Source organism: Babylonia areolata, chromosome 27 (assembly GCF_041734735.1).
Source record: "Babylonia areolata isolate BAREFJ2019XMU chromosome 27, ASM4173473v1, whole genome shotgun sequence".
Lineage (NCBI taxonomy): Eukaryota > Metazoa > Mollusca > Gastropoda > Neogastropoda > Buccinidae > Babylonia > Babylonia areolata.
The window spans coordinates 14,091,772-14,106,337 of NC_134902.1; the positions used below are offsets into that span (position 1 = coordinate 14,091,772).

A 14,566-nucleotide genomic window follows, 5' to 3' on the forward strand; every position below is an offset into this window, starting at 1 on the left:
CACTTCATTTTCGAGTTTCTTTCTCTCGACAGCCAACAGCTGCTCCTCCTTCTTCTTCTTCTTCTCCTCCTCGGCCAGCCGCGCCCGTTCTTCCTCTGGGTGGAAAACAAAGACACGGAGGTGATGTGAAGTGTGAAGGCTGTGCGGGAACGCTTACACACTCATGCCTTACCCAGCGTGCATGCACACACCTCCTCCCACCCACGCACACCTGTGTGCTTGCACGCGCACACACACACGCACACACACACTAGTACATTCATGCTCACACATGCACGCATGCATGCACACACACACACACACACACACACACATACACACACAAAACACACACACACACACACATTGATGCACATGCTCACATAAAATACATGAACTTGCATGCATCAATGCAATAATTCACACATTCACACTCCCACCCTGTGTGTGTGATCCTGGACACACCCACAATCTCACACACACACACACACACATACACACACACACACACACACACACATCAACTCTCACATCTGTTCACTGACAGTTCTTCAAAATCATCAGCTACAGCCCCCTAATTAGTCTACATTACACAGGCAACTATTCATCAAGTTTGTATCACACCATCCAAAACAAAAAACAAAAAACAAAACAAAAAATCTACGATTATAACATTTCAAGTTCCACAACTAAAATATAATTTGTGCGTGTGTTTGGGGTTTTTTTACAGCAAATGACTGCAGAACAACACAAAGTTGCCCTTTTAAGCACTGTAAGCAACTAATAAACAAGAACATTCACAGAGAAATCAGGATAAAAATGGTTGTTATGTTTTGTTGTTGTAATCAACATTTTCAGTTATAGATGAAAGATGCCACAACGAAGCATAAATCTACTATTTTAATTTCAATCATGCAGCAGACACATGCATACTCCAAATACACTGTCTATAAAACAGCAAGAAAAAAAAATAACAGCTAAAAAAAAAATTTTTTTTTTAACTCAACAAAACAAAACACAGTTAAAGAAACACCTGTAAAAACTAGAGACAAGATCTGCAGATCAAGCTTTTTTATTCTTTTTTTTTTTTTTTTTTTTTTTTTTTTTAATCTGCTGTCTCATTCACATAAAAAGCATGCCACAAACCATTATCATTATTATAAATTGGCTGTAAAACTCCTATGTCCACTCATTTCTACACATGGGTTTTACATTACGTGTATGAACTTTCTCACCTCACCATCTAGACAGTCATACATGCTTTTTTTCACAGGTAACCACGTATTCTAAAACTGAATCAACCAAACAAAATGACCCACATATAAAAGAAAAAGAATTATATAAAAAATATTTTAAAAAAAGAAAACAAAAAATGCAGGCAAGCATGAAAAGTAAACAATACAAAACCTGTCAAAGGCTCTCCTGGAAACAAAAAGAGTTGCAAAACAATCATTCAATGTTACTGATGATTTTTTTTGTTTTAGTTTATTTTTTTTAGGATAAATATTCAAGCCCTAGAAAAGAAAGTACAGTAGAGTCAAATGCATAAGAAGAAAAAAAAAAAACAACCCAGCATGCTCATGTGAGCATGCCTGGAAACAAAATGAGTAGCATAACAATTATTCAGTGTTACTGATGATTTTTTTTTTCTTTTTTTTTTTTTTTTTTTTAGGATTAATGTGTTGCTGGTTTTTTTTAAGCACAAGAAAAATGTACTGTTGAGCCAAATGCACATACACACACACATGCCTGTCCATGTACAAGCACGTGCATGTCCGCACAGGCACACACACACACACACACACACAGGTGTATGCACAAAGAGAAAAATGTTAAATAGAAAGTAAAACAAAGAACAGACGTGTAAACAATAGAATAGAGGAGAACAGACTCCAGAATTGAAAAGAAAAGAACAGAACAGAACAGAACAGAACAATAGAGTTAACAAACCAGAACAGAACAGAACGAAACAAGAATAGAAGGCAGAATTATCCTTCATCGTCATCAATATAAACAAAATAGTCTCAAAGTCTGTGGCCTTTCATGCCCTACTCTCATGGTGACCTCAGTTTTGATACCCCTCCACATCTGTGCTTGGGGTGAGTCCTGTCAATGTCGTCAGTATCGACAGATTCGTGGGGGGCTGTTGTTTGAGGGTCTCCACTCTAGGAGGGACGCTCACTCGGTCTGGCTCCGCGACTAAGCCATTATTGTCGTTAGTAGGGGGCTTAGTAGGTGGTGTCCTAAGTACATAAAATCAGAACAGGCACCACTGAACATCACCGAAGTGACTCAGCAGCAGTGCAGGGTCTCCTCTGGTGTGTGGCCTCCTGGCGACCTAACATCGATGGTTCCCTGTGGACTGCCGAGGCTGGAACTTCGACAGACGAACCCGAGTGTGGCCGTGTATGGGGGAATCTAAATGAGTGGCATGAGAGTAACGCCACTGAAACGGTGCAGATGATGGGGCAGCCAAAAAAAAAAAAAAAAAAAAAAAGAAGATATAATTAAAACAGAACAGAACAAAACAGAGCAGAGCAGAGCAGAAAGCAAAAATGCACAGAACAGAAGAGAACACAGCACAACAGAACAGAAAAGAGCATGATATATATATATATACATGAAAAAAAGGGGGGAAAAAAACTAATAAAAACTGAAACAAAAGCACAGATTAAGATATCTGATTCTAATCTAAATATCAAAATGCTAAGCCATTCACCTTGTCTCTTGTTGATCACCAAGAAAAGAAAAAAGAAAAAGTAAAAAAGAAAAAGAAAAAAAAAGAGAGAGAGAGAAGAAAAAGGAAAAAGAAAGGAAACAAAACAAAAAAAAAACAAGAAAAAGACATACTCCCACAATATACTCCATTCCAGTCCAACGGAAAGTTGAGATAAGACTCGAATTGTATTGTGTTGTGTCATGTTGTGTTGTGTTGTTTTGTCATGTCTTGTCATGTAGTGTCGTGTCATGTTGTGTCATGCTGCATTCCATTTCATTGCATTGTTCTTTTGTCACAAGATTTCTCTGCATGAAAATTCTGGCTGCTCTCCCCGACAGAGAGGGTGTCGCTACAATGAGAACGCCACTCTCTCTGTGCCTCTAAGCATATTTGCATTCCTATCATAGTGGATTTTTCTGCAGCATTTTGTGAGGGACAACCCTAATGTTGCCACGGGTTCTTTTACGTGCGCTAGATGCATGTTGCACAATAGACCTCAATTCATCGCCTTATCTGAATGACTTTCATTCAGACCACCGCTCAAGGTCCAGTCAAAGGGAAGAAAAATACTGGTTGAGTGTGGGGATCGAACCACAGCATTCAGATTCTCTCACTTCTTTGACAGACACATCATCACTAGGCCAACAGTTCACTTTGGTTGTTTACTGTCAAAATGACCTCAGCCTCATACAGATAAACCACAACATTATGTATATATTTGATTTAGCTAGTTCTGGCAAAAAGAGATCACCACACAATGTATATCACACAAACTGACAGCTGAATATTGAGAAAGGAAAAAACAAGAGCAGGAAATGAAATCTATTCTTCAGTCAGTGAAGACACTGCAAAGTTGGTTGTTTTGTTGTTGTTGTTGTTTTTTGTTGTTGTTTTTTGTTTGTTTGTTTGTTTTTTTAATCTTTTTTATTTTATTTTATAAAACACATCTTTAAGCCTGCAACAGAGCTGAAGAGAGAGAGAGAAAGAGAGAGAGAGAGAGATTAGATTAATTAAATGAAAGAACGATATAAAGATTTAACGTCTTTGTTGAAAGCTTACTGGGTACAAATACATTTCTTTGCGATCCAAGCAGCTTCTCCGGAAGGGGAATTTATATACATGGACGAAAGATCCACCCTGATGGACAGAAAATTGTATCTATATAGTAGATGGACACACATACAGGCTGAGAAAAAAAAAAAAAAAAAAAAAAAACCTGTTGTATTTGGCAGTGTGTGTATTCACCTTCTTCCAATTCCTTCTTCTCCTGCTCCTCCTTCTTCAGCTTCTCCTTCTCTGCTTTTGACAGCTTCTTCTTTCCCTGCAGACATCCAGTGCAAAAACTTCTAAAAAAACAAAACAAAAAAAAAAAAAAAAAAACACCACATCATCCTGAACTGGTTACATTTTCTTCTTCTTCTTCTTCTCTGAAAACATCTGACTTTTTTTTTTCTTCTTCTTCTTTTCTTTCTTAATGACACACCACATCCACCTTCAAAACACATGTACGCACACAAGCAGGGGTCCAGTCACTGCCCCGGATGATCGTTAAACAAAACCCCAAATATGTATCTTCACAAGCAACAGACGACAGTAAATAACAATTACATTGACTGCATTTCAAATTCCATGCATTTGTATTCTCCATGAAATCACCAAGTAAAGAGGAAAATGTCACCAGTAAAAAAATAAATAAATAAATAAATAAATTTAAAAAAAATTTTTTTAAAGGTGGTACTTTATCATAAAGTTGTAAAATAGGCCTTAATAAAACCTTGTTTGTGTGTGCATGTGTTTGTTTCTTTTCTTTTGTTTTTATATGTGTGATTTTATCTTCAGTTTAACGCCTGTTCACTAGAAGTGTTATTAGACAGAAAGGAGAAAAGTAGTTGATATTGGAAAGGGAATACATGTGAACATTAGTGTAAGAAAGTGTTCATGTTATGTATTAAAGGAAAAGTATATTATAAGAAATTAAAGTAAAGAGATTGTGGTGTGTAATGAATGAGGTGTCATAGGAAGGAGAACATGTGTATGCATATCAACAAGTATTAACTTACAACAATATCAATATAAATAACAACATAAGTCAAATAAGTCCATTTAACATTTTAACATATGATCACACTTCTTCTCTAAGTTATCATAATTCAATTCAACATCAATGAAGAGTTTTGTTCAACTCACATCCATATCATCAAACACATTTCTAATGGTCGCTCTGTTAGTTTACTGCATAGGGGGCAAAACCAAAAGCGACTGAAAAATGCTAACAGCTCATAAAACACTCAAAAACATACAAATGCAGTCACACAGCTGGCTATGCAAACTAGTAATGTGCCACACACGTTCACACAAAACTACACAATGATATTCATTTAAAAAAAAAAAAATTTTAAACCTCAAAATTTTATATTGCTGGGTCATACAAAATATAAAAATACTCAAAAGCACACACACACACAACAACAACAACAATGAAAACAATAACAATGGTAAAACACAAAGAATCAACACAGAGAAAAGGCTAGCCAACTAGACATGTTCCAAAATAATCCATAACCCACATCAAAAAGATTTTTTTTTATGTTCCGGTAGCATAACTACAAGACAGTGCCGCAATTTCTGCTTATAAAAAAAAAAAAAAAAGGAAAAAAATAATCACATCTGCCATGCAACGGGTCGGTTGGTTTGTTCAATGATTGACTGGTTTTATAGTGTTCTTCATATAATTTTCATATTATGTACTTCTTTATCTGGAACATTGTATTATACTGTCCTGTCCTGTCCTGTCCTGCATTGCACTGTACTGTGTTGGGGAGCGTATCGTTGTGCCGCCGACCCGCTATGCCGCCGTCCCGCTATGCCGCCGACCCGTTGTGCCGACCCGTTTACGGATTGTCTTTTGTCACAAAAAAGACAAAACAAGATGGGCAAGCCATACTAATAATCTCCCTTTTTATTTGACATTTGGGTCACAGTAACGTCACAAATGGCGCAACTGGGTCCAAACGTATGCATTCGCGAATCCATTTCCTTGTTTTGGGCTATAGATACAAGTGGAGAAATGATCTGTACAAGAAACTTTCCTTTAAAATTCGTTTCTAGCACACTTTTTTCTTTTTGCTTGTTATTGGTTTTGTTTCTCATTAAAAATGTAGAAAATTGAAAGTATTACATTTGTCCTGAATACATATTTTTTATCATTTAGTTTGCATTTGCACGAGCCCGCCTCTAAATGGCGAGTTTTAGTGTCATTCAGTGTTTACATCATAGTATACGTTTTTTTGTGAAAACTGCTACTGTCATATATCACTTTTCACGCGCATGTGATGAAAAGCGAAAGGGAATAAAGCGGGATAGCGGCATAGCGGGTCGGCGGCATAGCGGGACGGCGGCATAACGGGTCGGCGGCATAGCGGGACGGCGGCATAGCGGGACGGCGGCATAACGGGTACCCCCCACTGTGTTGCAATGTTATAAATTGTATTGTACTACACTGTGTTGTACTGTACTGCACTGCATTGTATTCACAGCCTGGTATTGCATTGCACTGCATTTTGCATTGCATTGCACTGTATTGTGTTGTGTTGCATCGTATAGCATTGTAATGTATTGTAATGTAGCACAATATTGTAATGCATTACACTTCAGTCACAACAGATTTCTCCACATGAAATTCATGTTGCTATCCTTTTGCAAGTTTTGGACAATGTGTCACCAAAGTCAACCGAAGGCTACTTTTGTCTTCTTCTTCTTCTTCTTCATCTGTCTGTGGCATGTATAAATGTTAAAGTGAATTCTTCTGCAGAAGTTTGCCAGGGCCAGCTCTCTTGTTGCTGTGGGTTCTTTTTATGTGCGCAATGTTCATGCTGCACATGGGACTTCTGATCCATGTTATCCAAAACACCTGCACCCAGAGACATGGCACTAGGTCTGGTGGAAGGCCTTAGGGTCAGTCAAAAGCCCATCTTGCTGTGATCAAACTCTCTATCCAGGGTCTTCATCACTGGGCATTTAACTCACTTCAGCCATCACTTCAAATAGTTGTGTGTTTTTTAATGTTGTGCAAAAGTTATTCACTACAACTATTCATTTACATATAAATAAATCAATCAATTGATTAACTAATCACTCACTCACTCACTCACTCACTCAATCAATCAATCTTTCTAAAGTCTGCACTGGTTCTAGGCACCCCTTCAAATCTTATCAATTACAAATTGCACAACAATCATCTACAACCACTTTAAAATCAATTTGCTTTTTTCTTCTTTCTTTTTTTTTTTTTGCAAGGCTAGGGATGTACTTGTACCAAAACAAATCAAATCTATTTCACAAGAACTTTAAATGATTAAAAACTTTACACATGGTCTACATCAGTTATCAAAGCAAGTTTATCACACTTTAAAAAAAACAAAAACAATGTCACACAAAATATGAAAGCTCTTCACACACAACAAAAGCAATGCTTTTTGCCCACCTGTATGCAAAATAATAACATACAGGGCAAACTAAATCAACGTGGTACGCCAAACATAAAATAAAAACAAAAGCGTAGTGAACAAAGCTAAAGAAAAACAAACAAACAAAAAACAAACAAAATCATTACACAGCTTTAGAAGACATTAAAAAAATATGTATATTAAAAAGAAAAAAAACAAAAGAATGAACACATTTACACCATCTTCTTTGAAACAAGAGTCTAGCACTGAGCAGCAAATAAAACCAAATCTGAACCACTGACCCATCACTGTGTGACAACAATACAACCAACAACACGGACTTTAAGTAACAGTCAGTGTGTTGTCACAGCTTCAGAAAGGCAGGGGTAAAAAGAAGTTCTGAACCTTTTCCTTTTAATTCACATCTCTCTCTCTCTCTCTCTCTCTCTCTCTCTCTTTCTCTTTCACACAGTCTTACTGTCTCACTTACTCTTTAACTCACAGACATATACGTTTCAGAACATAATTCTTGTAAATGATTTGAAGTAGGTATAAAAGAAAGATTCAGATATAGGCATGTGTGTGTGTGTGTGTGTGTGTGTGTGTGTGTGTGTGTGCAAGTGCATGTAAAACAGTGCATGTTAGTGTTGGTGTTAGAGCGTGTGCATGTGAGTACATGTAAATGCATGCAAGCATGTGAGCGCATGTGAGTGTGTGTGTGTGTGTGTGTGTGTGTGTGTGTGTGTGTGTGTTCACATGTATGTGTGTGTGCAAAATGTGCATGTGAGAGGAGAGTGCATTCACATATGTGCATATATGCATGTGTTTATTATACATCTCTATGTCATAAAGCACAATCCATATTCAGAAACCAAATTAACCTTCTAAACCTCATCCTCCTTAAGCAGCTGCCCATCCCAACTCCTTCCTTCCAACTCTTCTCCCCTGAGACATATTTCAAAGATATGTATGTAGCATTTTTTTCTTTTAATGTAAAAAAAATAATTTTAAAAAAAAGTTTTCATTCTCCTTTAAATTCCATCATGTGCTTTTTTTCATGATTTCTGCCCCATTAATTTAAATACTTCCTCAAACCATGCAATGAATGTTTAGATTTTTGAATGATGAAATGAGAAAGACTATTATGATAGAAACCAAATAATCAAACAAATTAACACAGGAAGAAAGACATACACGAATAAGCTTTGAAAATGTTGTGATCTGAAATGCTTTTAAAGAAAATAAATTTATCTGTCAGCATCACTATGACCAGTGGAAGGGCTTGGAAAACAAAATTTTATATCCATCTCAAGGACTAATCTGTGTGTAAGATCTGTGTGTAGGCCAGGCATCTGCTCCCCACCCCCACACCCTATTTTGTTAAGAAGATGTGGTGTAGCGAATATGGGTCATTCTGCACGCCTCCTTGAAGCTGAACTGTAACTGAAAACCCGGACACTGTTGTCAGTACTATTGCTACTGCAATTCCGCAACTTTTTTTTTTTTCATAAGTTTATAAAATGACAATTGGTGCTCAACCTAATTGCATGCTCAGCCTAATAACACCGCAGTTATCATAGCATATAGCATACTTTTTTATGTGGCATTTTCGAGTGATTTCGTAGACTTCTTGTACAACGTGCGAGGATGCAAAAGTGATGGCGCAACTGATGGCGTGCGTTGTTTCCTTGGTTATCCCCAAATCCGAATCTCCTAACATCAAAGAGTTCTTCCGATAAGAAGGTGATTGCCCCCCTTCGAGCGATAAAAAATGTTTTTGTTTTTCCGATTCCATCGACTATTCCTTCACTTTAACCCGTGTCTCTTTTTTCAGAACATGGCTTTTTTTTTTCGAATAATGTCAAGATGAATGCATGCACCTCGATATGAACTGAGTGAACGTGATGAGGTGGCCGAATGGTGAGAGGGCCGAGTTCTATTTTCGGTTTCAGCGCACCAACTGAACGAAGAGATTTTTCCGATTCTTCCGTTCAACAGACCGCAGACCTGCTAGTCTCAAACTCCTTCGTGTGAAAACACATGCAAAAAATCAAATCCGCTCGTTATAGATCGTGTAACCCATGTCAGTGTTCGGTGGTTACGGATACACAAAAGTACAAAGCATGCATCAACCACAACAGTTTCAGTTCCTCAAGGTGTCACTGCGTTCAAGTCCGTATACGCCACAACACATCTGCACGGCAGATGTCTGACCAGCAACACAAAACTAACGTGAGTCAGGTCTTGAGTGCATGCATATGTATTTGTGTACATATCAGAGCGGATTTCCTCACGACAAAATTTTGCAAGAGGACATCACTTTTATTGCCATGGGTAGTTTTGCAGTGCACCATGTGCGAGCTGCACATGGAACCTAGGTTTATCGTCTTATCCACATGACTAGAATCTCAGCCAGTTTGATTTTGCAGTCAAACATTGGAGAAAGGGCATGATCGGGAATCGATCCCAGAACCTCAGAGACGGGCGCAATAGCCGAGTGGTTTTAGTGTTGGACTTTCAATCTGGGGGTCCTCAGTTTGAATCATGGTAACTGCGCCTGGTGGGTAAAGGGTGGAGGTTTTTCCGATTGCCCAAGTCAACATATGTGCAGACCTGCTAGTGCCTGAATCCCCTTCATGTACAAATGCACACAGATCAAACACGCACGTTAAAGATCCTGTAACCTATGTCAGTGTTCGGTGGGTTATGGAGACACGAAAATACCCAGCATGCATGAACCGTGACAGCCATCGGCAAGTCGATGTTGGTCATGTAATGGAAAGAAGAAGAGAAGAAGAAGACACTGTATTGCCAGATAAGCATCAATCTTAACCATCCTGCCACCTTCCACCATGACAGAATCATCAGCAAGTTCATGTTGGTCATGTAACAGAAAAAAGAAGAACGTTTAACAATGTAACAATACTGGATAACTTGACAAATGCTTTGTCATGACATGTATGACTGTGGGTTTGAATCTCATCAGTTATAACCTGGGTGGCATCTTGGCAGTCCCCAGTGTACTCAGAAGCTGGATTAGAGGTTTATTTTGTGGTGTTTCTATCAAATACTTCAGACCCAAGATGTACTCGTCAAACCTTCCCCGATGCCCATGTTGAAGCAAGTGCTTCCTTTTCAATGGTTGCTTTTTTTCTGCACCATTGACTGATTCAGTAATTGAGCAATCTTCATATGAAGCAGACTGGATGATGTGATCCATCTTCTTATATCTAAATGAGGACTGCACCAACACCACAAGTATCAGTTGCAATGACTGTTTTGTATTTGGGCAAATAACTGCATGAGCGTAGGCAATCCCCAAATCCCCCAATCTCTTTTCGGAAATGTGCTATTTAAATTAGTATCATAAATTCTGGAACCTATCTGAAGAAAATTCTTCAACAATGATCAGTACAACATAACTTGTGCTGTCTGAATTTGGTGGTTGATGTTCATTGTGTTGTCAGCGTCTTTTGTTATTCACCTTTCTTGAGCTTGTCATCCCCCTTGTCCCCCCTTCTTTTGTCTGTATTTTGCCTTGTTTTTTCTGGATCTGAACTGTTTCCTGGGGATGAAACCCAAATCTCATGACACAGATTTCTCTGGGTATGATGATAATGATCCCACATTGCAGTCTTGGGGGCTAGTTTGCCTTTGGGGACCATCCCCAATGCCGACTGTCCAAAAGCCCTCTTGGCCAAGAGAGTGGGGATGTAACTTGGACAAGACCCTCTCCACTACAATCGAATTCTAGCCAAGATATTCAGGACAGCAGTTCCCCCAATGCTGTTCTGATGGTTATATTTGGACACGGCTATCATACTTAAGCAAAAGAAATTTGGCTAAAAAGCATGTGAACTGACTAATAAAGAAGACTTTGATAAAAGAAATTTTCATTTTAAAAGTGGTAAATGATTAAACAGTTCAAAAAACAAGGTGTGAGTAAATGTGGAAAAAACAGAAGTGGGTGGGTATTGTATGTGGTGTGGGTCTGTGTCTGAGTATGTGTGTGCATGGGTATGTCTGATTATATGAAATTAATTTTCAGACTGAAAAAATGTAAAACAGAAAGCCAGGTCCTTTTTTTGTTTTAGTATCACACACAGATATATATATGTCTTTTACTACACATCTTCTTTTTTCAGTGAAACTATAGGAGGCACAATAAATATGAGCAAAAAGGCACACAACACAATTTCTCTATCCTACAAACCTACCGCTTCAGCCATTATTGTTGATTTTCTTGCTATTAATGAATCACCTGTATCACAGCAACAACTCAGATTCTCACAAAAGAGACTGAATTGAAAAGAAAGACAAACGGAACATTGGTTAAAATATAGATATTACATATGTAAAATACAAGGAATATATAGTAGACATTAACACAATACATATATTTGAAAAACAATTTCCTTTCAAATGGATGGTAGAAGAGCCAGGCAATTAAACAACAAAGAACAAGCAAAATAAAACCTGTGGATGGAGGGGTGGGGTTCAGTGAGTGTGAGAGAGATAGAGAGAGAAGAGGAGAGGGGTAGAGAAAGTCAACATGTGTGTCTATGTGTGTATGTGTGTCACTTGAAATGATGATGCATTATATCACTATATGTGGACATACAATTCATCAAACTGATAACTTGTCTCCTGCAAAAATATGAAGTTCACATAATTTTTTCAAAGACAAAAAATACTAAAATGACTAAATCAATCTGTGACAAAATCAGCTGTTTAATTTCAGGGGGCAGGTGGGGGGGGGGGGGGGGCTTGGGGGGGATTCTTCTGCTTGTTTTTTTGTTGTTGTTTTTTTGCTGCCCCATCATCAGCGGCATTTCAGCAGTATAACTCCCACACCGCTGATTCCAAGTCACCCCATACAAGGCTACACCTGGGTTTATCTGTTGCAGTCCCAGTGGAGGCAGTCCACAGGAAACCATCGATATTAGGTCGCCTGGAGGCCACACATCAGAGGAGACGCTGCACTGCTACCGAGTCAATTCAGTGGTGTTCAGTAGTGCCTGTTCTGATTTAACGTACTTCTGACACCACCTACTAAGCCCCCTACAGATGACAATAATGGCTTAGTCAAGGAGCCAGACTGAGCGAGTGCCTTCCCCGGAGTGGAGACGGCCACCACATCCTTCCATATGATAGTTCCCCCATGAATTCTCCAACACTAAAGACCTTGACAAGACTCACGTCAAGCACAGAAGTGGAGAAATATCAAAACTGAGGTCACCATGAGAGTAGGGCATGAAAGGCCACAGAATTTAGGACTTTTTAAACATTGATGATGAAGAAGGAGGAGGATGACCATGATGATGGTGACAATGCAGCTATGGAGGTCCATTTACGTTTGGGACTATGTGACAAGGCTGTACTCTACACTCTTGTCATAATGATATCCTGGTGTTAACCAGGCCTGAGAGATACAGACACTTGCAGTGTTGGTCAGGAAATTAAAGCAACACACCCAAAAACAGATCTATGAAGTGGATGGTACTTGACTGTGTGGTCCCTGTCTCCCCATTTAAGCTCATAACACACTCAACTCGGAGCAGAAGCCAGCCATGGGCCGATAAACCCACCTCTACTGGGAATCAAATCTGCATCCTCCCAGCTGTCAGTCCGCAATGCTTACGACTTCGTTCAAGAACATGTGTTTTCATTTAGTTACTAATTTTCAGGTATCAGTTAATAGTCTGGGTTGCATTAGGAATCATGCACACCAAATCCAGCAATCAACTGCCTCACTCATAAAGAAATGCTTCCATAGTTTAATCACCTTTTATCCTTTTTATTCAGTAGAAGAAGAAAACAGATGCAGATAAACAAGTCTTTGTGGTTGGAAAAAAAAATCAAAAGATGCAGAAGAATGACATGACAGCATAAATGTTAAATTCTTCAACAGCAACTAAGGATCAGCCTAATCCTCTCCTAATCCTATACACTAATGCAGATCATTTACCATACCTAGCATGACTCTCACGAGCAATGACAGTGTCACACACTGCTTACCACAGACTGACTTAGTAGTGTTTACAATCTCATTTTGGATATGAATCACAAATCAGTAACTTCACAGGGCCATCATACAAGCCTGATGTTTGAAGAAAACTAAGAGTTTTTTTGGTGTGTTTTTTTTTAATAAAAAATGCAGAAGACAGTTGTCAATAAATAGTTGGTCTCTGCATTTTGTGTTTGGGAATCCACTGGATGCATGGGAGGTTGTGTGTGTGTGTGTGTGTGTGTGTGTGTGTATGTGTATGTGTGTGCTGTATCAGCTGTATCTGACCCAAACAATGCTGAGCAATTGAGCACGGTCATAGGCAACAATAGCGAAGTCTGGAGTCTATCAATATACGATTTTTGGGAGCTATTTCTTTACATACAAGCTTAATTTCTTCACTAGTACCGAAGTGGTCGTGGAGACAGCAATGTACAAACTGACAGTAGCAATGTTTTGTAAGTGCTAAATGTGAAGACAGTGAGTGGTGGTAATTCAGTCGCTATATTCACAAACAAGTGAGTCGTTGTAAGAACGAGAATAATGAACAAATACCCACCGGCATAGTTGTGTTGACAGCGGCAGACGGACTTCCTGCAGAATTATTTTTCGCGTTGGATAGCAACCAGTCGTCAAGTGTGAAGTCGTAAAATACGTGCAATATAATTCTGAAATATTTTAGCGCTGATACATAAAAATCTTATTGTTCGTTACCTTACTTTAATTTTTCATGTATTTGTTTGTTTTACTAAATTAGTTAATCTATCTAAGCTAATGCAAACAGCAACTTGTGTCTTTTCACTGTGCGCATTTCGAAATAAACAAGATTCGTGAGGCACGTCTCCTGTTTGTCAGTCTTGACAGGCTGTCAACTTAATGTTGAAGAATCTACTGCACTGATGAATGTGTATTGTTGGTCCGGTGCAATTGATAATAACAAGTAAATACAATAAAAGAATGAGGGCAGGGACATTTGAAACAGGATTTGGACAGATTGAGGTAGCGGGCCGGGCCGCCAATCAGTCAGACGGTGTCACAGTTCAAGTGGCGTAACCCCGACCCAGTGACCACCGAGCCGCAGACCAGTGCTTGTCCCCACAAACTTCTCCCCACTGTTCTCCACGTGATGCATGTCAATGTTTTCTGCAAGTGAGACTTGGAGTAAGGCTTTTTAATAATCCGATAACTCAAAATATCATTGGGCAGAGACTAAGTATACAATTGCTTCGTGGCACTTTCAGTGAAAGAAAACTGGCGCACCGACACACACACACACACACACACACACACACACACGTCAATGTTTCTTCTCAAGTTCATGGACGTGGCACACAATTTGACTCAGTATCAGTATCACTGAGTAGCTCAAGGAGGCGTCATAGCGTTCGGACAAATCCATGACAACACATCTGCCAA

General features: G+C 38.8%; 1 protein-coding gene across 7 annotated transcripts in view; it reads right to left on the bottom strand.

The window, feature by feature from the left end:
* Positions 1 to 13,787, bottom strand: part of LOC143301286 (dynein axonemal intermediate chain 7-like) — a 63,190-nt gene extending 49,403 nt beyond the window's left edge. For 2 of the 7 annotated variants that reach the window (XM_076615474.1, XM_076615480.1), the window contains exons 1-5: positions 13,710 to 13,774; positions 11,361 to 11,442; positions 3,944 to 4,019; positions 1,387 to 1,401; positions 4 to 95 (exon numbers count right to left, since the gene is read on the bottom strand). In XM_076615474.1, coding sequence (XP_076471589.1) covers positions 4 to 95; positions 1,387 to 1,401; positions 3,944 to 4,019; positions 11,361 to 11,372 — 195 coding nt within the window. In that variant the 5' untranslated portion in view covers positions 11,373 to 11,442; positions 13,710 to 13,774. Of the gene's footprint in view, positions 1 to 3; positions 96 to 1,386; positions 1,402 to 3,943; positions 4,020 to 11,360; positions 11,443 to 13,709 lie in introns of all 7 variants that reach the window. The other 5 variants (XM_076615475.1, XM_076615476.1, XM_076615477.1 and 2 more) reach the window with 5 other exon arrangements.
* Between the last annotated feature and the right edge of the window lie 779 nt (positions 13,788 to 14,566).